The sequence below is a fragment of the Cinclus cinclus genome, chromosome 5 (assembly GCF_963662255.1).
Source record: "Cinclus cinclus chromosome 5, bCinCin1.1, whole genome shotgun sequence".
Taxonomy (NCBI): domain Eukaryota; kingdom Metazoa; phylum Chordata; class Aves; order Passeriformes; family Cinclidae; genus Cinclus; species Cinclus cinclus.
Genome location: NC_085050.1, coordinates 37898035 through 37924497, shown reverse-complemented (window position 1 = coordinate 37924497; position 26463 = coordinate 37898035). Strand labels below are relative to the sequence as shown.

General features: G+C 37.8%; 2 protein-coding genes across 3 annotated transcripts in view; one reads left to right on the top strand and one right to left on the bottom strand.

The window, feature by feature from the left end:
• Nucleotides 1-15431: 15431 nt before the first annotated feature.
• LOC134044418 (protein KPLCE-like) lies at nt 15432-16196 on the bottom strand. The gene has a single exon (XM_062493643.1). It carries the CDS (start codon nt 16194-16196, stop codon nt 15432-15434), a length of 765 nt encoding a protein of 254 aa, XP_062349627.1.
• Nucleotides 16197-23166: 6970 nt separating this feature from the next.
• The window catches only part of PALLD (palladin, cytoskeletal associated protein), a 179428-nt gene continuing 176131 nt past the window's right edge, over nt 23167-26463 (top strand). For both annotated transcript variants that reach the window (XM_062493687.1, XM_062493686.1), the window contains exon 1: nt 23167-24128. In XM_062493687.1, coding sequence (XP_062349671.1) covers nt 23182-24128 — 947 coding nt within the window. In that variant the 5' untranslated portion in view covers nt 23167-23181. The remainder of the gene's footprint in view (nt 24129-26463) is intronic.

Below are 26463 nucleotides of genomic sequence, written 5' to 3'. Positions count from 1 at the left end.
AGGTTATATGTTTTCAACCTGTCTTCTGTTAATTTCTGTTATTTCATGAGAGTTTAATAATGTTAAAATTCCATGTAAATACCCTGTCTCTTAGTGAAAAGATACCATCATAGACTCATAAAGCAAATAGACTGCTGTATGCTACTTTGAAAGTAGAAGTTGTGGGTGTGGGGGTTTGCTACAGTCCTAGGGCTGCTTTTTAAGCATTGTTGTCCAAGTGCCTTAAAGCTCAGCATTCAGATTTTACAGGGCAGGTAAGATTCACACAGAAATTCCCAACAAGATGCTTGCTCACTCCCTTGGCCATACTATGCTGACCCAGAAGGGAGCCCTTCCCCTGTCCCCTGAAAATGATGTGAAGTACAGAATAACCTCTGAGTCTTAGGCATGCCTCTTCCTGACTACTGTAAAAAATGACCCTGTCCTGGCTGGAAGCAGGACAGTCAGTGATCTTGAATGAACACCAGAGCTAATTCAAAAAAATGGGATTCAGCGTTGTCCTTAGTGCATATTTTGCTTATTATCCATAGAGAATAACTTATACCACTGTCTCAGTCAACATCATAAAATTCTTTGTGGCAGTGAGGACTCATGTCAAAGCCTCACTTTACTAGGTTATCTAAACTTAGGTAAATACATGTGTGTATATTTTTTCAGATTACAGGTAAACCAAAAAGGCAGTGTTAAAGTGAAGCATTTGTCTGAAAATACTGTTGAGAACTTTGCCCTTCCCCACCCCAAAAAAAAACAAAAAACAAAAAACAAACACCCCCCCCCCCAATGAATAGCGTATTTTACTAAACTCAGGGATTTGTTTTGCACAGTCCTGTATTTTTATGATTCCTTAAGATACAAGAGGTAAGAAATAAAGCAATTCTACACATGGTTGGAAAATTTTATTAATCAGACTACACTGGTATAAAGCCCTCTGTATATTTCAGATTTTGTAAATTAAATCTGCAGGCCAGTTTGAAAGCTTTTATAGTGCTTCATGAAGATGCTACTTCATGATTTAATAGGAACCTTGGAAAACAGCTAAAACAATTGATTTTATTGTACTTGTTGAACATACTTCACAAAGGAGCTGAAAGTTTCTACTGAGGGGCTAATCTCTCCAGATGTCAGAACTGTGATGTTTGTTCAATATATGTATGAGAGCTATATTAACATACATGTCACTGCCTGGAGAAAAAGTGCAACTGAAACAAAGTACAATTATTCAGTTTTAAAAAAAATTGCAATTTATTTTTTAAAAATTTTAGTTGACATTAGAGCTGCTTAAATGTCAGTTTATAAAGGTTAACTTCCTAAAGCAAACTTTGCATTATTTTGTATGTTTCGTTTGTTTATTAGTGTATTATGGTTTGTTAACTAAAGCTTTATTCTGAAACTGTATTTAATAACTCAGATCTAGTAACTTTTTTACTTAAAGACTGCTGATGTGTTTGGCAAGAGTGTTAAGTGCTGGTGCTTTGGTTAGTTTTTGTTCTTCAGGTAACATACTTAAGTTTCTCTTCCAGTTGTTTAAATGCCAGTAGAACATTACCTGGATCATCACAATTCACTCAGTCTGTTCTGGTTTAATAAAAAAAAAAGGGGAGCATTGTTCCCTTTTAAGTTGCTTTAAAAATTAAGTATATATTGTATTCTAAGATGCACAAATTTATTACACCAAATAGATTTAATAAGGAGTGAAAAATCCTTAAGTGCATAGTAAACATCTTTATTGAACCTAAAGAAAATAAAAATCAAATAGATATGCACTGGAACTGTTTTATTGTTAATAAACCCTTGTGTAGGTGGGGTAAGGATGCAGAAAGCATTTGGCATGATCTTAAATACTGATACATTGGTTTCCTGGGATCCCAGCAGAACAGCTATCAGCTTAAACTACTAATGCTGCAGAGGCTCATGTTTCTGTAATTATATTGAGCATGTAAGACTCATGATTAGTATTAGAAAAGATAATTCATTAATATTATATTGAGAACATGGTATCAACTGTTTGAATAACCTGTTGCAAGTTAAACTGGAACAATGCAGACAAATCTGCTGGGTAAATTGAGCAGGAGATTGTGTGAGCTTTCTATCAATGATGGAGACCCTATATTTTGCAGAAAGGACCACTAATTACTGAAATGGAACTTAATAAACTCAGTTCCTAGCAATCAAGAATACCTCCTGGGGTTTTTTTTTTTTGATAATTTTGTTGAAACTGAAATTCTAGAAGTTATATAGAAGTATATAGAAATTATAAAAGGTTTTGGGTTTGAAAGGACCTTAAGGGCCATCTAGTTAGTCACCTGGGTTGGTGCAGTTTTAGGCACAAATCCAGGCTGAGCAGAAAATTAATTGAGCCCTGAAGAAACAAGCACTTGGGGGTGATGGTTGATGAAAACCTCAACACAAGCCAGCAATGTGCACTCACAGCCCAGAAAGCCAAGGGAATCCTGGGCCGGATCAAGAGAAGTGCGGCCAGCAGGTTGAGGGAGCTGATTCTCTCCTTCAACTCTTCTTGTGAGACCCCCACCTACAGTAGAGCATCCAGCTCTGGTGTCCCCAACAGGAGAAGGACATAGAACTGTTGGCCCTTCCAAAGAAGGGCCATGAAGTTGTTAAGTGGAGTGGATCACCTACCCTATAAAGAAAGACAGGCTGAGAAAGTTGGGTCTGTTCAGCCTGGAGAAGATAAAGTTGCATGGAGACCCCATAGCAAACTTCTAGTATCTGAAGGAAGCCTACAGGGAAGCTGGAGAGGGACACTGTCAGGAAATGTAGTGATGGACAAGGGGGAATGTCTTCAAACTGCAATGGTAGGTTTTTATTAGGGAGAAATGCATACTGTGAGGGTGGTGAGGCACTGGAACAGGATGTCCAGAGGAGTGGAGGATGCCCAGTCCTTTAAAGTCGTCAAGGCTAGGCTGAATGAGGCTTTGAGCAACCTGGTCCTGTGGGAGCTGTCCCTGCTTATGGCAGGGGGGGTTGAAAAAAGATAATCTTTCAGGTTTCTTTCAAGGCAGGCCATTACAAAATTCTGTAGTTTCATCTCCCTTGCTGTGGGCATGGACATTTCACTAGGCCAGGACAAGGGGTGTCTCTCAGGGCTTTGCCTTGGGACCAGGGCTTGTCAGTGAGCCGGTCAATGACACCCAGGGTTGCAGGGGATGGGAAGGGGAGTGGGGCAGGAGCACCACAGAATGATGGCATTATCCAGAGGCACCTGGACAAGCTTGAGAAGTGGGATGTGAACCTCATGAGGTTCCACAGGGCCGGGTGCCAAGTGCTGCACCTGGGTCAGTGCAATTCCTGAGTCACGGATTCTTCCAGGTCAGAAGAAATCCCTCAGTTTAGCGCTGCCTCCCTGGCCATTCCCACCACTTCCAGAATCAGCAGTTGGTTGGCCCTTGGGGCTTTCCCATGCCCTTGTCCACTTCCAGGAGTGCTGGCCAAAGGGGAGCACAGACATCCTGTGCCTCACCCCGACAGCCCCTGTGGGCAGTGTGTCCAGCTCCTGTGCACAGTCTCTGCTGGAGAATGTCTTTCCAGAACAAAGACATCAGCAGCTGTAGCAATAATAGCAATGTCTACTTATGTGGTCCCTTATGTGGTCAGTTTTTCCTGATTTCTGCCATTGCATAATAGTAATTTTTTGTGATAAAACTAGGTCTGAAGGGAAGTCATATTTTCAATCTACTGTTCAAAAGAAAAAAAAGACTACAACTTTTTGGTCTTTGCTCCAACGTGGGTCACTGAACAATACAGAATTAAATATACGCAGCCAAAAGGATAGGATTATTTTCAGCCTGGATCATGCCCATGTTCCATCCTTATACTTCTCTACTGATAGAAGCACCAGTACAACTCATTTGCACTTGCAGCTGATGAGCAGCAGAGGGAGGAAGAGCTGCAATCCATCTTCCCCACTGCACATAATGCATTTGATAGTGAAGTACGAGTTAGTGTGGCATATGAGCTGATGAAAATTCATTGCAGCTGCTGGGAATATTTACTTTTTATAATACCTCTACTTCAGCTCTTTTCTTACACTCCCTTTTCATATGTTTCTCACCCTCAACTACACAGCATCATCCCTTTTTTAGTTTTGTTTCTGTCACTCGTTTGATGATTCAACTCACCAAGATGGTAGAAAACTATTCACAACTTTCTTGGGTTAGTTCTCTCCTGCAATGTCTTCATAAATTCACTCACTGTGGAGCCAGACAAGTACCAGAGCATGAGATGGGGTAGCTCACACAGCTGGTACAGGAGAGCAAAGAGAATGGAGAAGGAGAGAAATAAAACAAAGGTCACCATTTATTGCTCCACCAAACTGTTAGAATGTCGTGGCTCAGAGTCTCTGATAGTACTCTTCATAAATTTTCAGGAAAAAAAAATATTTGCACAGATGCTTACTTTCCCATTTATAACAAAGGTAATGTAGGGACTGAGGATGCAGACAAACATGACATGAAATTTCAAATAAAGAATTAAGTGCCTAAACTTAGATGCCAATATTTAGAAACAACTGTACATTTCATATAACTTCAAAAGACACTAATATTTGAATTAAAGCTGATTAGTTTCCTCTATTCAGTCTAACACTGTAAGTATTATCTACTTTGTTAGTAGTTTGTTTTCTCCTTCCTTTCCTTGGAATCTGATGGCAAATTGGATATTCCTTCTTCTTTCCTCTCAGCATATTGCCACTATCTTTTTACGGTAGTAAGGATCTAAAAAAAAATTAGAATACAATACATTGTATCAGTTTTCTAGATTTAATATAGCTATATAAACTTGGAAACCTATGCAAAATGGCAACAAGAACTAATGCAGAATCCACAGGTCAAAGGGTAATGTTATACCACTAAGAAACACAATTTTTATTTCCATTTTTCTAACAGACATTGGGCAGCAGAAGATTAGCAGCATGTAAATGGCCTGATATGGATGCAAGCGTTTTCCTCATTTATGTAGTTTGTGTCCAGCTCCTTGCTCTGCACAAGACACTCCAAGTATCAAACCATGTGCCTGAGAGCATGGTCCAGAAAAGGCTTGGTGCTGTGATCCCTTCCCTAAGAAGCCTGTTCCAGTGCCCAACCAATTCCAGGTGTGGAGCCTTTTCCTGATATCCATCCTAAACCTGTCCTGACCCAGCTTGATGGTGTTTCTTTGAGCCTTGTCACTGGTCACCACAGAGAAGAGATCAGTGTCCTCCCCTTAACAAGGAACCTGTACACTGCAATGAGGTCTCACCTCAATCTCCTGCAGGCTGAACAGACCAAGTGACATCAGCTACTTACATGGCTTCCCCTCCAGACCCTTCACCATCTTTGTTGCCTTCCTCCTGACTCTCTCTAATAGCTTAATGTCTTTTTTTTTTTTTTTTATATTGTGGCACCCAAAACTGCACACAATGCTCAAGCTGAGGCCGTCCGGTGCAGGACAATCCCCTTCCTTGCCCAGCTGGTGATGCTGTGCCTGACGCACCCCGGTTGGCCCTCCTGGCTGCCGGGGCACAATGACTCAGGTTCAATTTACCATCAACCAGGACCCCCAGGTCCCTTTCCACAGTGCTGCTCTCCAGACTCATTCCTCACTCTGTGTGTACACCCAGGGTGTTTAGAGAGGTTTAAATCTCCTAAGTAGCTTCTGCCAATGCCCCCTTTGTGCCTGACTGGCTGCCAAGAGCTTCCAGGTCTGGATGGGGCTTGGGGCTGCTGTTCATGTGTCCGTGGGTTCGGGAATCTTCCACACATATTGATATAATCCTCACTCCCAGATTTACCCCAAACTCAAGATTATCTTTGAACTTCGTTTATTTCTTGTAATGCAAACATCTTCATGTGCACACCCATAAACATGAAGACAATTAAATAAAATTCACAGTATATGGTACTACCTGCCACGTATCCAAGTAGAAATTTTGAAGCCTGGGATCTCTGTCATCCTCTCTTCTCAAAATGTGAAATGGCCTTGTGCTTCAGAAGAAATTGAGCTACTCCCACAAAAACAGAAAATGTGGAGATCTGTTTGAATGTGTTCTGGATTCTGTCCATACAAAGTACATCCCAGCATGAAAAAACTAACAGCTTATTTGGAGAAATGCCATACAAATTATTCAGATATCAGTGTAAGAAGAGTTAAGAAAAGTTTTTTTTAAAACAGCTGCACAAACTGAATGGATAAAAGAAAAAGACGTGGAAACAACATAAAATACTTACCAGTATTCAGACATTATCTGATATTTAGTTAAGGATTTCAGCACACAAGCTTTGTGCTTTTCCCAAATATGGATGCAATGCCCTGTATTCTTTAGGGAGGTGGACATGCAAAACACAGAGTAATTCAAAAAGAGTACAATTTTTGCAACTTCAAACTGGCATTCAACTCAAAAAGCCACTAGGGGAGCTGAAATATATTTACATAAAAATTTACATAAAAATTTACATCCTTGTAGGCTAAATATGGACAAGACAAACTTCCCTCTTGAATGGGAACCTCTAATGATAAGATCAGATGATCAGTCATCTCAAAACTGACCCCAAATAGCTGATTACCAGGGTATTCCACCTCAATTACAATGCAGTACTAGGTGGCATATAATAATCCCATGTATGGAGCAGATTTAAATAGGCAATAGAATAAAGAAAATCACAGATGGTTTGCTAAGCAGTATATGCTTTTCTGAAAAGAAGAAGTGGCATAATTTAGACAGAATATTATTGACATCATAATTTGGAAGTGAAAGGGATTGCTGGAGAGTCATTTAAATCCAAACAAACTACTGGAGGACACTGAAAAAAGCTTACACACTTCACAGGGAAATTGTTTCTTGAGCACCACTATCTGATATGCACTCACCCCTGCTGTGCTAGGCATTGAAAAACATCTGCAAAAGGCAGCAAGGTTACAGAATGATAATATAAAAGCAAGTCCTTAACTGAAAGCTTTTGGTGCACAATATGACTACACGCATGTGATACAGTATTTCTACAGCTTTTTATAAGGTTAATAATTCATTAGTGTACCTAACAAATATTGTCCAATTAGAAGACCAGTTGGTTAGGTAATTTCCCCCTGAGTTCTGCCTTGTTGGAGACCCCGCACCCTGATCTTTTAGCCCTACATTTTCTCTATGATGTATGATGAAAAACAAACCATCCTTGCTAGACTAAAAAGCAAGACTAAACAGGATTAGAAGGTAGCATAATACACGAGAAAGTGCAACTACTATGCTAATGTGATAGTGTTAGAAACTACACAACTAAACATTAAAATCTATAAAGCTGCAGATATATAAAAAGCAAAAATCTTTATGCATCAGAACTACAGGTAATTATAAATAGTTTATCTCTGATTTTGCAATGTAAGTATGTCTCTATCAGGGTTTTCAAATGTTGCTTTCAGATTCTGAGAAAAACAATTCCAACTATGTAGAAACATACATGTAGGAAAAATGGAAACGTGATTATTATATTATGATAATCTGTGAATAATTCAGACTGTTTGTCAAATTCTCAAATCCTAAATATCTAAAGCATTTGGCAATCTTCCGACTGTCTGCTGTCTCCAGTAAATCATGCTGTTTATCCAGTAGAGAATGGATTCTTCTCATGCTTGGGTAGTTACTCTTAGAACTTTTGTTCTTCTGCCTTGGGGGAAAAAAACACAAACAAACAAAATCCAACAGCCATAATGATTGTCACATCATTAATTTTACTTTTAACATTCCCCTAATGGAAGAAACTCTCAAAAATCCGTGATTCTCACAGCTGTCCCAATGTGTACACAAATCAGCATATGTTATAGGTGTACTTGAAAATGAAAATGCATGCATGTTCTCTCCGCAAAAGTACAGTGTGCATCTACCTATGATCTCCCACATCATTTTAGGCCTCCAGTCCTATAAACTTTAGGCACCTGCTGAACTGGGTGAACAGTTACTGATGCCAGCCCACCCTTAACTCAGTCATTGCTTCAGGTGTAACTAGCTGTATCTAGTGACTAAGTTAAACTGTCCCAGATATTCTGCACTGATGATATGCTAAACTTTAATCTGTTCGGTGATAGAGCTTTGAAGCAAAAAGCTGCAAGAAGTTAGTATGCAGAAAAGTGGAAATTATTAGTATGAAAAGGTCAAATCAAAGGCTCCTGAAACTTGTTTATAATTCCCTTTCATTCCTAGACAGTATATCAGCAGGTTCATCAAAATTGCTGAAATGGAGCAGCTTCAACAGCCTCCAACTGAATGGCCTGGGGGTCTGGGCAATCACAAAACAGCAATGCATCACCTGCATCAGGTCCTACACTCTCTGGCTGACTGCTGAGGGTGATTGCTAGGCAGAATAGAGGCCATCATACCCAGTGGATGCATGCCTCAATCGGGGACCTTTCTGCACCTTATCATTGCTAGGAATTTTGTGGAAACAGAATGTACTGAGATATGCAAGCTTGACATAATCAGTACACCCACAAAAAGTACGATATGTGTCTATTGTTTACCTTGGCATGTTGAAGCATTCTTTCCTCTTGTGGTACTCAGATGGCCCTACATAATCTACAATATACGTATTGTGAAAAGTAAGTTCTTACAAATCTCAGCTGATGCCAAGCTGATGAATTCTGTTATGCCTAGAAAACTCCCCAGATACAGAATATGCCTCTTTCACAAACTAATTCCCTTGAAGTCATCTGAGCTTTGCACAAAACTCTTAGTATGAAAATGCTACCATTACAGTAGGTAGCTACCAATAAAGTTTATTAGTATGCTCTTCTCTAATCTTCAAAGATAATTCCTGCCATCCCCTCCAAAGAAACCACAAAAATATGTACGTTTACCTTTATATAGGGATTTTTCTTTCCACAGCTGAAACCAGACATCTCTGCAGTACATTTCACAGAATTACTTTGGCATGTTTCCAGGAAAACTTTTACCTTATTTGTTCCACACCTAAAACTGTGTTTAATTTGGTTGTCAGTGCAAAGCTTTTTCAGTTGTTTCCACTTTTCTTCCTGTTCATCTTTTATCCTTCTCTGATTTTGTTCAATGATTTTGCTTTTGAATTCTATTGATTAGTCAAATTACCTTTTAAGTATTTATACAATTTTAGCCAAGCAATGCTAAATGTCATCCATAAACTCCAAGTTCATTGCTTTATAAACCTGATTTATGTTTTCCATTTTCTATCATATAAAATATTTACAAAAAAAATCATAGTGCATATAGCACCAGTAATAACCCAGTGGTAATGAAACTTATCCATACACTATGAAGAAAACATGTCCAAAGATAAACTGATATTAAGGTTTTGAGAACTCTTTCATTTTTGTTCTGAGTAAAAGGACAAAAATATATTTTACCATGTGACTGGGTTAATAAAAATCCACAAAAAGCAGCAGTGATATTTGGATTACCTCACATATTCAGTCTAAAATACTTTTTCTATTGTGTTATTCAAAGTTTTAAAAACAAGTTTATATGTCTTCACTCTGTATCAGCTACTATAAAAAATATGACATTTAGAATAAACCACAGTTTTAAAAGAAAAATATTAACTACTCATTTGCAAATTATTAATAATAATAATAATACCTAAAGCACTGAATCCATCATATGCATTTGCTATTCCTCTGTCCTGTCCCATTTTCTGAGTATTATCCAAGAAACAAAGTAATTGTTCTACCCACATAATAGTATGAATGATCCCAGTTTTAGGCCTCTATTCCCATAAGAGATGCTCTGAAAAGATGTGAGGGCTGCAACCTCAGGAAAGGGCGAATATTGACCCTTTGTTATCACCATGCATCACTAAACAAACACCAGATTGAAGAGATTTATGGTGAAGGCTTGTTAAAATTTTGAGCTGTACTTTTGAGAAAATGTGTGTCTGGATGTATTAAATAACAATAACTCAGATGCCAGTGTATGAAGCAAAACCTAAAAACCAAATTAAACTTACACACAGAGATCATATGACAAAACACTAGCCTATGGAACACACATCTGTGCAATTCTAGAAGTTACATTTCAAAAACTCTTAGCAAGCTATAACAAGGGTTATATAATCACATCCAAGTATCTCTTTATTCCATCTTTATTCATGCAAGGTACAGAAATAATATTAAGGCTGTGAAATCAAACATTCAGAAATCAAATAACGATGAAGTGAAAGGCTTTGTCATGTAAACCCTATGCAGCCTTTAGGAGACCTTAGCAGTGAGGCAGATGTCCAGTCTCCATAATTATGACTCAGAACAATGTACAGTCTGCTTTCAAAGTTGTTACATTTAGGAACTTGAAAGACTTGTGAAAGAAATAAAGTGTGGACTAGAAAGGCATTCAATTCTACTCAACTTACAACTGACCAAAATGCAATGTATTTGGTGAAAAACATTTGCAAAGTTATGTATCCATGTAGAATGCTGGCAAAGTATCAAAACAATGATGTCTGCTCTAATAATACTTATAATAAAAGCTCTATAATAAAAATTACCCAAAAAAAGACTTTAGATTAAAGGATCTTCCTCAAACCATATGAAAGTTTAATGCAGAAAAAAAGAGAATTAGCTTCCTTCCTGGATTTATGATTGTTTGGGGGCTTTTTTGTGAAACTCACTGACTGTCGATAGCTGCTCTATTTCCTCACCAAGAAAATGTACTAGAAAATTCTCTGCACTTTTATTTTCACCTTAATCCTGAAAGATACTGATTTTTCTTAGAACTTTGAACTGTGAGATTGTCATTATCATTTCCATTTTGTAAATAAACTGTGGATGCCATCACTGTCACCTCTCAGTTTGTATAGGATTTTTAGAAGGGATGATTTATCTCCACATATTATGCTTTTTATATTTGTAAAGAAAAAAATATTATGAGCTTTGTTAGTTAAATAACTTTATACATTAAGTAAATGACCTTTGAAAGATGGCAGCTAACTGTTTTCAAAAGTTTTGTTACATTATATTTACTAATTTACTTAATAAGTAAAGTTAATTGAAGTCAATGGGCAGCAACAACCCTAAGCATAGCTTCTGACATCTCTTCAGTGCAATTCCCAAAACTGCAAACTCACTCACACCGGCAGAAGTGCACAAAAAAATGAAGACCATCAAAACAGGCTATGCAGAAAACCCTCGGGGCTGGAACCCTTCACTGCTTGCTGGAATTATTACACCACCCATTCAATGCGTAGAACAAAGGTAAGGAAAGAGATCTTGGTCAAACACAGGTAAATGTTTTCAAAGGGGAGGTGCTAACTTCTATGGGCTTATTGAGGTAATTGTCTCTGTGCTTAAAAACTAACAGACAGCATTTCCAAAGGTTAAGCTTTAGATGTTTATGATTCCTGAGACTCACTCACAAGACTGCTTTCAATCTAGGATTTAAAATCCTGAAAAATGCTATGAAACATAGAGATAAGAATGATGTATTGGTTTGTTTTTATAGATATGATATATAAAATGGTCACAAAACTGTGCAATATATTTTCATACAGCAGGTAAAATTATGTCAAAATAACAATTTTTTTTTTTTGCTAATTCCTGAATAGTGTGTATTTACATAATGTAGCTGTATATGTGTTTATATTTTTCAATTATATATATAATTATTATATATTTAATGCATGTATTATGTTAAAAATATTATTCCGATTCCATGTAAAATATATCTAACACCTCTTCTGAACCTTCTTACATCCACACAAACTTTAACCCTCTGGACTGTTTGGATCTGAAAGTGTCAACAAAGGGAATTAAACAGCTTGTTTGGTTTGTTTTGGTAAGACCACCCTTCCTTCTCTCTTGTTATGTAAAGAAAAACCTAGATTGGTTAGTTCTGTTGGATCCTAACCTTGCACACCCGATATGCTTCTATTTCTATCTGTACCACATGTGCAACAGCATACAGTTAATGCTTTTGCAAAGTTTTTCAGTAATAGATTTATTGCTTAAATTCTCTGGGCTATAGCCAGGTTTTACCATTGCCCAAAAAAAGCAAATAATATATGTATTAGATTGCTCACATAGCATCTTAGAATTTTAGAATCTTTTGTGATAGTATTACAAAAACCTCCTTTTTCATCTACCAGGTTCTTTGGATTTAGTCAGATTTTGATGGCAAAGGCAGAAATCGTATTCCAAACAGTCTGAAAGTGGAGTTTCCAGTAATCCATTTAGATTCATTTCAGCGGCTCTCTCGGCTGTCTCACTAATGCTTTTAACTCTCAAATGCATACTTGTATCATCATTAAAGGGTGGTTGTCTTGGCTCTCTAGGCTGCTTCCTCCCAGATCTGCATTCTTTCTCTGTCTTGTTGAATATTTTGTATTATTATCAGTGACATTTCACTTTTTAAAGAGAATTCATTAGTTCACAGATCAATCAGTCTGACTCCATTTTCTAGACCAGGCTCATGTAAGGACCAGAAAATTCCTGTATAAAGAACCACTGAAACTCACATGACATCTCACTGAACAACTATGAAATACATGAATTTTCAATGAATTGTTCATTCTTTGATACAGAAAAGCCAATACAACGTCCTCATCTGATGCTGGAGAATTTTAGCATGGAAAAACACATATTTGACTAACTGTATTCTTTGCCTCTTCAGCTTGGTTCTAATCAAGATATCAAACAGTACACAAAGGTGGTGTGCACATCTTATAATGCAATTTTCATGTTTGATGGTGAGTAGAAACCTATCGTGTTTTGTCTGAAATATATTTTTAAACATTTTTTCATCACTGCTTCTAAACTCAATTTGCCTCTATTTTTTTTTCACCAGAATAATCAGTCTTTAGGAAAAAGAAAAAGCTGGATCCTGTCTAAATAAAGACCATGTTTAGCAGTTTTTTTGACTTTAAAAAATTCTGAGTGTCACTTTTCCAATCCATCAGTGCCAAAGTATCAGGATTGTACCCATCAATTGGGTTTCATTGGCTCTGAAGCTATAATGCCTAGAGAGAGAGAGATGGACTTATCAGTACAAGATCAGTACTCTGTCAAAATTCTAATTCTCGCTTTTGATGGAACCAGTGGATTCAATTTTGAGGTCCAAGCTCCAGAAATTAACTCCAAAATGAAGAAATACAAGCATTCTCAGTGCTGCCACACAAGTTGCCACTGCCACTGAAAGGCTCTTTCTCTCACAAGCTCGGACGCCTGCTTTGTGTCATTCCTAAAAGCACCTATTTTCAAAAATGGTTTGTGTTCTACATGATTTCTCTCAAAAAAAGGAAATTAATATATAATACAATAGTACATTTCTGTTTGAAGGGCATAGACTCTTTAAACACAACCTATTTATTTGTAAATCAGAAGTACATAGAGCATTTCACCCTGGAAAAACAAAACCCCACATGGTTTTTGTTTTAAAGCATTAAACATTTGCTATGGTAGAACACACCACTCCTAGACTCTAAATGCAGGCAGTTGTATTCTCTACTGTCATGAATCAGTCCTTTGATCCTTTTTCATTACACAACAGAAAGAGAGAAAGGAAAAATTCTATTATATTTTTACATTATATAGCCGATTATAAAACAAGAAGTAAGTTGCTGTTAGTTGTCTGTGTGATATTAACCATGTCTGCAATATTTCTGCCACCACCTTTTTTCAGCACCTGTCTGTTAGCCAATCAGAAAAAAGCAAAAGGCCTGAAGTCTCTCCAACCCCAGGGAAACTCTTTCCAAAAATATCCCCAAGCTAAGTGTCTCCCTAATAGGAGCTACTGACTGACAAATCTCTCAGCAGTTCATTCTAAATAGCCAGCTGTGATTTAGCTTTTTTTTTCTTTTTTAAATTTAGTTCTACTGAAGCTAACAGCAGAAGTAATCAGCTGTTCCACGTTCTTCCTTCAGCATTCATTCCTCTTTCCAGACGTATGGATGTCACATTCTTGCACATTTGTCTTTGTTAGTGCTATGACTTCTGGCAGCAATATACAGCTGTCTACCCCTATCTGGCATCAGACATGTTTTTAGGTGGCAGGTGGAATCTTCCTAGGGGCCACAGGAATATATTTGGCATAATCAAAAGACAGTGTGCAACAGCAGTTACAAAGGTAAAGCAATGTAAAGCTGTATTATGATAAAAGGAGAAAGAGAAATAAATATTTATTTTCCTACAGATCAGCATCTCACTTTTTGTTGAAGCACATTCCTTTTTCACAGTTAATCCCCTGTAAAGAAAGAAGCTTTTATCTGGTATTGAACTTCAGCGCTGTCTGTGCCTGCTCAGATCAAACATATTTCACATGCTAAGAAGGAATCCAAATACATGACTGGCTGTGAATATAAACATGTAAAATTTGCACTATAGGCTTGCAGCTAAAATTGATCTAATAGAGACCATTTTCCTCATGAACAGCAAATTCTAAATCTTAGCACATATAACATTAAAGGATGACATGTGATGCTAGAAAGCATTTTTCTCACTGCCCAACTATGGGAATTTTATGATATGCATAAGTGCAAATAGTTTTTATCTATAAAAAACCCATCTCTGTTTGAAATACAGTCCTTACAGAGGTACAGGTAATATCTAATGTGAATAGGACTTCAGCACTTAGAATTAAGCAGTCCCATACTTCACAGGGCATAGAGGGATGAGTAACTTTTCAGATACAGCACAGGTAGTTAACAAGTGTAATTAATTTAAAAATAAAAGAATTGGTAAAGCCATAATGAATATTACTAACATGCACAGCATACAGGACCAAAATCAACTGAGAGAACAAGACTAACACTTAAAGCATTTAAGTTAAACAAAATTGGATAGATTTAGAGCTAAGGTCTTGTATATGGACTTCTTAAAAGAAAACTTAATTTTAAGAAAGAGATCAGTGTTAACTCTGCTTTGCAGAGTAAGGACAAAAATTAGCTATCTAACTTTAATGTGCTGCTTTACTTCTTTCAAACAGTTTGTTTAAGTTAGAGCATTACTTTTGTGATGCAGATTTTCCACTAGAGTGTTTTAATTCTAATTTATTTCCCTTCATTTAAGACTACACTGAGCTGATACAGCTTAGATTTCTTACATTTATCATATAAATTAAATCTTTACATGCTGGACTATACAATCTCGATTATATTGCCATGTGCTACACTGACAAATTCTATCCTTGCTTTCTCTACCCTTACAAGATTGCATTGGTCCTGCCTTCTTTAACTTCCACTAATTTCCCTCCTGCTTCTTAATTCGACATGAAACTGATTAAGTTTTCGTAGTAAAATCAGCTGTAACACAGGATTGCTTGAATTCTTATTTGTATACATTCCCAAATGCTAAAATGTGGAACGGCCTTTCTACTTGAATCACGGAAGGTTGTCAATTCAGAGTTTGGTGACACCTCATTTTTTTTCTTTGACACCACTAGGTAACACACCTTAAATACTTTAATAGTGGGAAAAAAAAAAAAAAAAGCCATCTCACAGCGGTGAGCCCGGCGGGTGCGGTGCGGCCGCAGCTCCACGGCGCGCTGCACAGCAGCACATCCCGCAGGCCGTGCTCGGCCCGCGGGTCCCCACAGCCGCACACACCGGCAGCCTCCGCGCTCCCTGCCCTTCCCCGCAGAGCCTCACCCCGCCTGCCCCGGCTGAGCAGCCGCTCTCGCCGGGGGTGGCCGGCACCTCTTCACCTCCAGCACCGTCGCCGTTCACCCGCGGCCACTCGCTCCTCCGAGGCCGGACCCATCCGCGTTTTCCCCTCAGCGCCTCACGCACCAGAGCGTGCGCGGGGATGTGACGGAGAGCGCGGCCAGGGAGCGAGGCAGGCTCAGAAACCCGCGTGTCCTGGTGACATGGCCCTGAAGGGACTCTGATGAGCACGGCCTGGCAAGAGGCAGGCTCAGAAACCCGCGTGTCCTGGTGACATGGCCCTGAAGGGACTCTGATGAGCACGGCCTGGCAAGAGGCAGGCTCAGAAACCCGCGTGTCCTGGTGACATGGCCCTGAAGGGACTCTGATGAGCACGGCCTGGCAAGAGGCAGGCTCAGAAACCCGCGTGTCCTGGTGACATGGCCCTGAAGGGACTCTGATGAGCACGGCCTGGCAAGAGGCAGGCTCAGAAACCCGCGTGTCCTGGTGACATGGCCCTGAAGGGACTCTGATGAGCACGGCCTGGCAAGAGGCAGGCTCAGACAGCACCACCTTTCCCAGGGCACTGCCCGCCCTCGGGTAACGGGACAGAAACATCTCTACCCTGGGCGCAGCGTTTATTAGCAAAGATCAAACAGCTTTGCCCTGTGTGTCTTCACCTTTGTGATAAATCCGTGAGAGCACATGCTTCTCAGCCGCAACGCAAAAGTGTATTAATCACAGTGCACAGGAGTGCAAACTCCTAATAAAATTCCTTTGAAAGTTTAAGAGATGCTGGGGACACTCAGCGGTCAAGTGGCTGTTTGTACATGTGTTCCATTATTACCTGTCCGGCTAATAAAAGTGAAAGAAGATGGCTTCTTGAGACGGAATGATATTACAAGTGTTCTAGTAGTCTTGAGATAAGGGAAGCAGAATGACAGGTTTCTCAGTATGAGGTAGTTGGCCTCATCAAGACCTTAGATAGACCTTGGATTGAGAAGTTTTCATCTCTTTCCCAATTTACAGAATGGTATTAGTTCTCTGTGAGTTACTTAGCCTTCCTTTCTGTTTTATGGTTTCCTTTCCTATTCACAGCTGCGATAATTCTAGAATGTTGTACTGTTTTCAAGCTTATTACTATATAGTTGCTTGCAGCCCCTCAATCTCTTTGTTGATGAAATATTCTGTAAAAGAAGAATGGGATTTATTATTCCTGTTCTTATTATTATTCTTATTATCTGTTTATTATTAGTTTAACAATTGCTGTATTTCTTCCAGACCAATTACTGATACAACTGCTAGCAAAAGCTGAAGATTTCCCCCTGCACTCCTAAGAAAATCCTCAAAGAATCTTGGAAAAACTGTATTTGAATACTTCTTGCTACATTTGACACTTTCATACATACATGACAGTTAGGTATTTCCAACGCACTCTATGAGAATATAGATTAGCTCTAGCTATGTAAAAAAAAAAAATCCATTTACTACGTATTTACAAGCAAAATTAAATGTTTTTTGCATACTGAGGGAAAACTAAAGAACAAAGCTATGTATGGTATCAAAATACATCAAGACATTGACCCAGTCTGTTTAAGCACAGGCAACCAGATTATTTTTTTTTTTTTTTCTCTGTCAGAGGTGGAAAAAAATGTCTGTTAGCAACTCAAAATAACTGGAGGTTTCTGTGGCAACTGGTAAAGGAGGTTGTATCTCTCTCGGCTGCTTTAAGTAGAAGAAGCTTTTAGAGATTTCTATTTGAAGTTTGCATACTGGTGTTTGACTTCAGGTCTTGGAAAGGAGATTGCCTATCTACTTGTATTTTATCCTGTTGCTATTTAGAATAAGATACGAAATAAAAAGGACCATAACAGAGGTGTTCTGCTTTCTCAGGTAAGTACATTCATCATTAGGGTAAAGAGCTTATCACTGTAATTTGGTTTTACACAATTAACGATGAAAATCTTTTGCATTATGTAACATCTTCATCACACGGAATGGAAAATTTGCACAACCATAATAGTTTTATCTTTTTGGCATAAGATTTGGAATGACTTGAGCTAACTAGTGTTAGAAACTATTATTAAGGTTTCAGGAAAACTGCAGCTGTGTTCCATCAAATCTATTGGTAATGAAAACTGTTATCTCCGTGGAGTTCTGTTCATCAGCTGAATTTTCCATAATACTGCAATAGGAATGGAGTGAGCATATTAGCTGCGTATCTCTAATCTTGTTTGATGTTATTACTAATTTTAAAATATTACATGCAAGTGGTAAATTGTTGCATCAATGCAGATTAAAGGGTGTTTATCTTGCAAAATGTGTAACTGTTTCAAAGTTTTAGTTTGTTTGCCATTTGTTTATAGAGATTTACTACCTTTACTGTTTGTATAAAGGAGAATACACATTATTTTTGCAATAAAAATGGAAGGTCTTGATTCCAAAATATTCAGTACAGCTCAAAGGGTGTAAGTATTCCCTAAATCATAGAAGAACAGTGTTGGGAAAATTTATTAATGGCTTAATAGAGCTGTATAAAACCTTGCCCTATTAAATTTTCAAGCTATGAAGAGTATTTCATTAACAGTTTAAGAGGAATTAATTGATCACAAATCTTTCACTTTCTGGGCAAATGTTTCTGTCATGCTGTACAAAAAGTATTGGGCATACTTGACTTACACAAAACAGTACTTTATTTGTATTCTAAAAGCTAAATTGCTTTTAAAATATCTCTGCAGGTATCTACAGGCAGATATATTTTCTTCCCAGAAGTGAAAATTTAAACACACAATTGCAAGAACCAGTATTTCATCCACCCACTCCCTGTAGAAAATGCTGAAGATAGCCCAAGGCAGCTTGTTGCTGTTTATATGCAGGCTATTTTTGACTCCCATTCCAAGGTGGCAAAGTCTTAGGCATTTAGTGGAGATGCTGAGTGCCTGAAAAAGGACCTTGAATTTACTTTGTGGGGTGTCTGCTTAAAAATTAGGCATAGAGTGGTTAACTCTTGGATAACCAGCTCCTTTGTGCACGGTTTTCAGCTTAAAATTTTTAGAGTCATGTTTCTGTTCTTACTTGACACACTGAAATCACTATAAAGTGACCTGAAATAAAATCCTTTTAACTAATTTCATTACAACACGGTAAGGATCTCAAACTGCAAAAATGGGGTTTGTATACGTTGTAAAGTATTTCCAGTCCAACAGTGGATCTGTTCAAGCTGTGATTAAGGGGCAGTAATTGCCTGTATAAAGATGCCAAGATGCTCTATCAACCACTGAAATACAATGTGTGGTACTGGCACTTGTTAGTACATAAAGATGGTCTGGATCCCATAGGGAGCTCTGAGTCTCCTGTGCACTTCTGTCACAACAGTACATCTACTGCACTTCCATTGTTGCCAAGGAACAAATTCTAGTAAAAAAATGCAAGGCAGTATCTAGAAGACCTTGAGCTAAAAGCAAATGCCAGTGTACAAAATGATTTCAAATCCAAGAGCATATATAATGGATGCTGGCAGAAGGGATGGAGGTATGTAACATCTCTTTGGAGCTATAATTTCTTCTATCCCCTCTGAAGCATGTGACTCCCTATAGGTTGCAATCTGGCACAAACCACGTTGCCCACACATTGCCTTTATTTCTGGAAACTATGTGATAAAATCTGTAGATTAAACCAACAGTCTTCATGTTTACTTCTTCCTTTCACTGAGTTTTAACAGAAACTTTCTGCTTGAAAAAGTGATTTTTGGACAGATTTTTTTTTCCCCTGGGACTAAACTCTCACAGGAGTTTTAACGAGGTGCAGGTGCTTCCTTAGCAGAGACAGCAAAGGAGAATGAACTCTCTACAACTCTATAGAAACCTAAAATGTATTTTGATTGTTTCAGTGTTAATACCTGTGTCAGAGTTGTGGGGTATTTTTAAAACATATGTTTTCCTGAGATTTTTTTGTGGCTTTCCTGAGGGAGATACTTCTTTTCTGATTATAGTATTATTTCACTCGAGATGTGAAAATTCAGTGGGTTAAGTATAGTATATGGTTACAGATTAATAACTATCAAGTATTAAAAAATGTTGCTGGATTTCTACTCATAACTCCAAAAATGTTAAGGGTCTTTTACAACCTAAATTATTCTAATTTTTTCTTTTCTACAAGATTTTAAGGTACACAGGGAAGCTATTGATTTTATGCTGTTCTTAGTATAAAAAGGCAATTATTTTATTTATTATCGTGAAAATAATGTTGTTTAAGAAACTTTAAAATCTATTATTACCATAAAATGGTATAGAAAGGGAATGGCTAAGTTCTCTAAATTTCTGAGTAGTAAGCACACAGAACTTTGTGCCCCTTCCAGGCCTAACGTTGCTTCTGCTGGAATTCCAGATAGTGGCAGTCTGCTGAAACATGAGTTCAGTTACCAAATATAGATGAGTGGGGTACGAATTTCATAGTCACAGAGGACGGATGTAACACACAGGCCACAGTCTTCTCGACTAAGGACCAAGCACGTTTTAGTGAAGAACTGGAGCAACTTCAAGCCTATTCAGATAGAGAAGGAGAAAAACAACTTTTCCTACTATTAATTATACTTGAACTCTTCATATTGCCCTGCTCATTGTAAGATCTGTTTAAAATTTTTCTGCTAAATGTAATTGTTATATTTGTGGAGTAATTTTGCAGGATTTCAAAATCTAGAGAAAAACAACATGCCCTTTTTGTTTTAAAAAATCTTACTAGATACATTTCATCCTTCATGCTATTCTATTGGAGAGATAAGCTTTGGGTCATGTTACATAATAATTTCTTATCTGGCTGGTTCTGCAAATTCAGGGTGTTTATATTTTTCTTGAAATGAGTCCTTTAATTTTCTGTGTTTTTCCATATTTTTCTATATACCTCTTCAAAACCTTGACTAGTTACTCGATTTTTTTCTGAAATTATTTTAATCCAGTACATTTCAAATTTAGTATTTAACATATAATTCTTTAGAGCATCTGTACTGGGTTTTGAATAAGTATTTAAACTGCATGATAAAAACTGTGGTTTTACTTTGGCATAGTTTTTAAGTATATACAAGTAGGACCCCATAAATAGTCTGTATGTAATAATGTTGAAAGTACAGGTAAACACTGATCTGCATGCAACTTCGTATTTTATGTTTGTGTCTTTAAATGATACAGTATATGGCTTTGCAGGTTACCTAATGAGTAATGATGATGAAATCTGTTATAAATACATTGTAGTCTAACTTGGAGAAGCTAGAAATAGCATTCAAAATTTCTAATTATGATCTTAGAAACTACTTGATAGGGTTAGTGATACTTTCCAGTTCACTGTGGTTGCAAGTTGCACTAAAACAATAGCGAGTTTATGTATTACAGTATGGCTGAAAAAAGCCTTTCTCCTGGAAGCTTCCATTCAGCTCCCTAAAGCTAAATATATGAATGCATTTTCAGGCACCTTCTCATCAAGAAGGCTTATCAGCATTAGAAATTGCCAGTAAACCAGCACATTCAAATCCATCAACTTTATCTAAATATCCAGGTATAGACTGATTCCCCTAAATTCAGACACCAGGCTTTGAAAATTACAATATATGTAGCCATTATATGTTTCTAATGACAAAGCTGATTATTGGAAAGACATATGTTAATTCATAATACATTAATTTTAATCATCATGTTGGGTGGCTAACAATCAGTAAAATTGTCCTACCCATGAAACAGCCCATTGAAACATTAGAGCAGCCCGGTGTTGGAAGTCAGGGAAGTTTATCTGAGTATGTAATGTGTCACTTTGAAATGTGAACAAGCTAGGAACCGGTGTGTGTCAGATTTAAATAAGGATATAATTTGAAGCATAGATATTTACATGTTGTCTAAATAGCACCTTTGTTTATTTGAATACAAAGTTTAAAAAAATAACTAAGATTAAGGAGGCAGAACCTCTGCAGGTTTAACCCTTGCTTCCCTGACATTCATCCAGTTTATGCCTGAACAGCTGAGCCTCTAGACCAACTGTTTGCTGGGCTTCTCAGATTCTTTCTTTAAAGCTGCTATGTGGTAGTCAGTTATACTGTATATACTTTTTTAGATTTTGTTGACAAGAGATTGGCATGGTTGCTAAATTTGTTGCCCTGTAAACACACTTAACAGGAAAGGAAGAATTCTACACTGAATTCTATAAAAACACATATCAAATCCTAAATGCTTTGGGTTTCTTCTACTTCTCTTTTATGCATTGAGTTGTAATCTTTTGGCAAGACAAACAGGCATATCAAGAGATGCATATGCTAAGCCAAGAATTCCAATAATCTATCAGTCATTTAATGACTACAGGCTGGGTAAGCCCTGGTTTAGTGACTAAAGGTAATTGGATCCTGCACAAGCTGGTGTAAAATACATCCGAGTGCATCACATGATTGTCAAGTAATTTCTCTACTATCAGTAGAGAATTAAAGGAAATTTTTTAATATTTTTTTAATATTACATGAACTTTTCTCTTGTAGAAATTATCATTAGAAGAGATATTTTCCAGGGTAGTTAAAATCACTGATGTTCAACTTAATTAATTGCTCTGCAGAAACAATCATTATGTTTCAGATCACATCAGCTACAATCTAGTGACAAATCCAGTTAGACAAATACATTTCAACATGGAGATTTTCAGGCCAGTCCTTCCCTTGGGGAAAGTGTGGTTTTCCTGATGTCTTGTTTCTTGCTGACTTTAAAGAAAATGCTCATCCTAATTCTGAAGTCATGTTGGGAAACTGGAGAGGTATAAATGCTTCTCTGCTTTGTGAAATTAGTACAAAATAGACATTATACATTTTTATTGTGCAGGATGATACAGGTTATGAAATCTATTTTTTCAGTGCTTTACTTCTAGCATATGGTAGCTTGATATTCCATTTTTCAGTGTTGAGGAAAGTGCTACTAAATTGGTAACAAGTTAAAAATGTTAGCAAATAAGTAAAATAATATTAAACACATTAACAACACTAAAGAGAAAGGATAACATAGAATTTCTAATCCAAATATATTTGTGTGTATCCTAATAATGGTTTCAACTTTAATACTTCTCTCAGAATTTGATGGTTTAGTGTCTGGAAGACAATGTGATGGGGAAAAGAAAAGTAAATATATTCCCAGAATCTTCATAAGGCTAAAACCAGAAAAAAAAATGAAGTGTAATAAAATTGATGTAAAATAACTAATCAGATGTGAAATAACAGCATACTGATCCAGTGGAATTGAGATTATGCTAGGCAGTGTACAGACAAAGGATATCCTCATATTTCTGAGGCAAGATTCATGAGAAAAATTACTCCTAAGTGCTCCCATTTCCGCCTAGACAATTTGCAGTCCTGGCTCATTCTAATGGAAACCAAGGTTTATGGTATGTCATGCACCATAAGGTTCTGCTTATCTTCCAGCTTTGTGTCTAGCTTATGGGAACTAGCATATATTTTCATTAAGGTATTGTTCTCGTGTCTTCCAGGATGCAAGACAGAAGCTGTGGGCAGGCATTGCCTCTTTCTTTAATGCTGAAGGAGACTTACTCTCCAGAGAGAGGAAGCAGTAAGGAATATCCTGAAAATATGTCAGAAGCTTCATCTTATCATGACTTTTTCTGTGATTCCCTGTCAGACGCACAGAATGGTGAATTTTCAAATGAACTTTCTGCCTTCCTTACCCAGGAAGAGATAAGTAAGAGCCTTGACATAGCTCGAGAAGCCATTGCCAATTCCATGGAGGAAGATGAGAACACATCACCAGACTTTACTCGTTATCTCAACACCCCTCTTTCTAGCCCTTCAGAAGACCCTTCTTTCAGGGACACCATCCTACATGAGGAAGATGCTTTACAGACACCTCAAGCAAGCAGTTGGACTTCATCTGCTGCAAGTCATGTTCTCCCAAGGAATCAGAAAGAGCAATCCACTGCACCTCAGACAGAGGATAGTTTTGTCACAGTTTCTAGGAGACAAGCAAGCACCTCACCTTTTCTACCTGCTAGTCCCAGCTTTGTCAGAAGCCTGAAATTTTCAGAGAAAGGTAGCCCATTTATGCCTAAGACAAGCCCAAACTCTGAATCGACTTCCCAGGGAGAAGCTCCTTTCAGGAACAAGCTGTGTGACAGAGCTGCCACATTCATAGAGGAGTTATCATCTATATTTAGACAGGCAGCGAAGACAAGAGGCCGTAGTCCCGATGGGGACTCATCTTCTCCAGACAGTGGATACCTGTCTCCTAATAAGAAACAACCAGCTTTAAGTACCTTAGTGAACCAGGAGTTTGACAAACCACATCAAGAGACTGAACCTGAGGAAAAATTACCTGGAGTTCATCTGAATGGAGAGCACTATTCTGGAAGGGGGAGCATCATGGAGAGCAAAATGGTCCTGTGCCGTCCCTTCATCAACATGGAAGAACATGAACTTTCACCACCTCTATTCACCCAGAAGCTCCGGAGCCAGGAAGTTGCTGAAGGAAACAAAGTATTGCTGGAGTGCAGAGTTGCTGGCAACCCAGTCCCTGATGTCAGGTAAGTGGTAAGTCACCAGATATCACCTGATTGTGGAATATACCTAAGGACAGGTATGACAGTGACCTGCTTAGAGGCAGTCACACGAGCAGTCAATCATGCAGTTTTTCAAAGTACAAAGAATAACACATTCTAATGTCTTTATTTCACTAGAATGTTTCACTCTATTTGCCTGGGAAATTAAATTCTGCTTGATTTAAGAGCCACATGGCAAATTAGAAACAGAATTGACTCTAGCAACATTCTATGTGATTGTTACTTCATTAATCCAGGTAAAAGAAGAGATAAGTTGCCCCTAAAGAGCATATCTCAAGAAGATGATACAGTTTTTTTACTGCTGATTAATTAGAATGTCTCCAAGATCCACGTAAACTGTTTTTTCTGAATCTTAACTCAGGCAGAATCATAAAATAAGAGGCTCTTAATGACCAAAATGAGTAATGAGAAACATTGCTAACATAATAGTAGATTATTGTAAAATCAATACTTTTAAGTAATCACATTAGTGTTAACTAATTTGTAACTTCTGTCTTATTTCCCTTTTGACACGCATAATTGTGCTATGCTAACAGTTTGTAGATACAACCATTACTGAATTGTGGCAAATATGATTCATGCGAACTTTTCAGGCTCTTGCAAAGCTCCCTGACAGCCAAATTAATATACTTTCATGGTCCATTCTCACACTGCTTTTATTTAATAATTATTAATAATTCTCCATCTGGCAACTGAAAGAAGACACATCAGTTACTAATAAAATTTTTTCCACGAAAAAAAATTCCCCCTTCGTCTCTATTTCATTATGGATTTTCAAGAAAGGAAAAATACGGCAGCTGCACCTCAAAAATTAGTCATTTCGTAAGTCGATGCACTTCTTTTTTGCACGTCCTTTCTGTAGTGACACTGACTTGGCTGAAGAGGTCACTCATACACAGCACGGGCGGCACAGAGCCCTCAAGTGAGCGCTGCTGTGGAGCCAGGGGAGCAAAAACCGAGGCTCGCTCAGGGGTTAAGAGGCAGCAAACACTCGAGTGATGTTTGGGTGAGACTCCAGAGTCCAATTCTTGGGGAAAGGAGGGGTTTCTTTCCAGATGAGAAAGCATGCAGAAAAATACAGTAGTGGATTTTTATCTATAGCAGCATTACTGGGAGCTTCTAAACAGTTTCACAGTATCATCTAAGTACATCATTGTTCTTTCTGGATAAGAAAAGGAGTTTTATAGTACGTCCTGCATATATATCCAGTTAATTTGCTGCAGTGGAAAAAGGCAAGCCTGTTTAAAACCACCCACATATTGCAGAGCAAGGGAAGAATGTCTGTGCTACTTTCAGAAACATTTTCTGTACATGAGAGTTTTATATGGTTAAAATAAAGAAAAACATCAATGATACGGTAATAGTTCACCTTTCTTGGTAATGAAGATAATCCCATTTTCTAAAGCACTTTACGTAGACAATTGTTTCATTAGACTGGATTTCTGGTTTGTAACACATGTGGAAAACAATCTTCTGACCATAGGCACATGAATTAAAAATATTTACAGTTTTCTGAAGACACTGGCCAGGAAAAAAAAAAATGTGTAAAAGATACCAAACTTTTTGTGAAGATTTCTGAATAGATGGAAGGTAGAAATGGATATCAGGAAAGTATTGTATTGCATTGCCAAAAGAAGGGCAATGGAACAAGCTGAACAGTTAGCTGGTGTGAGAAGTGTAAGAGTGAGCCATTTGACACATGCAAAATCTTCTGAACAGGAGATAGAGACAAGGTCATGAGCCAGGGTTGACACAGTCTGTACATTGCATATAGCAATAAAATCTGTAGAAATCAAGGTTCAGCTCTTCTGATTTTTCCCAGAAAACCCAGTTTCAATAACGTAGCCACTGCAATGGCTATTTTTGGAACTCTGTGTGATAAAGTGTGATTAAAGTAGAAAGCAGCTATGATTTGTGTAGGGGTTTTTTTGTTTGTTTGTTTGTTTGTTTTGCCTCAGCTGGGGCAAAAACCAGAGGCCACATTTCCTAAAGTCACAAGGAAGTAACAATAGTTTAATGGTGACAAGAAACTCACAAAGTTCTTATTTCGCCAGGCACTCAAAAGGTTGTCCAGCCTAATAATGAATACAGCAGATATTTAAGCAGAATTAAGCACTGGTAACTATGAAGTCATCCAATTGACACCAGAGCAAAAGGCCTTCAAAAGAATCTACATAGGCTTCTCTGATCTTTTCGCATGTTACTGCTTTTCTATGCCTCCCTCACATTTTATCCTGGATCCAAGTAATCTTTACAACTGGCTTTCTTCCCTTTTCATAGCTAAACTTTCAAAGTCCTC

What these genes read in the sequence shown, in the direction of transcription:
- LOC134044418 (XM_062493643.1), bottom strand. Translation starts at nt 16,196, where the DNA reads ATGTTTCTGTCCCGTTACCCGAGGGCGGGCAGTGCCCTGGGAAAGGTG.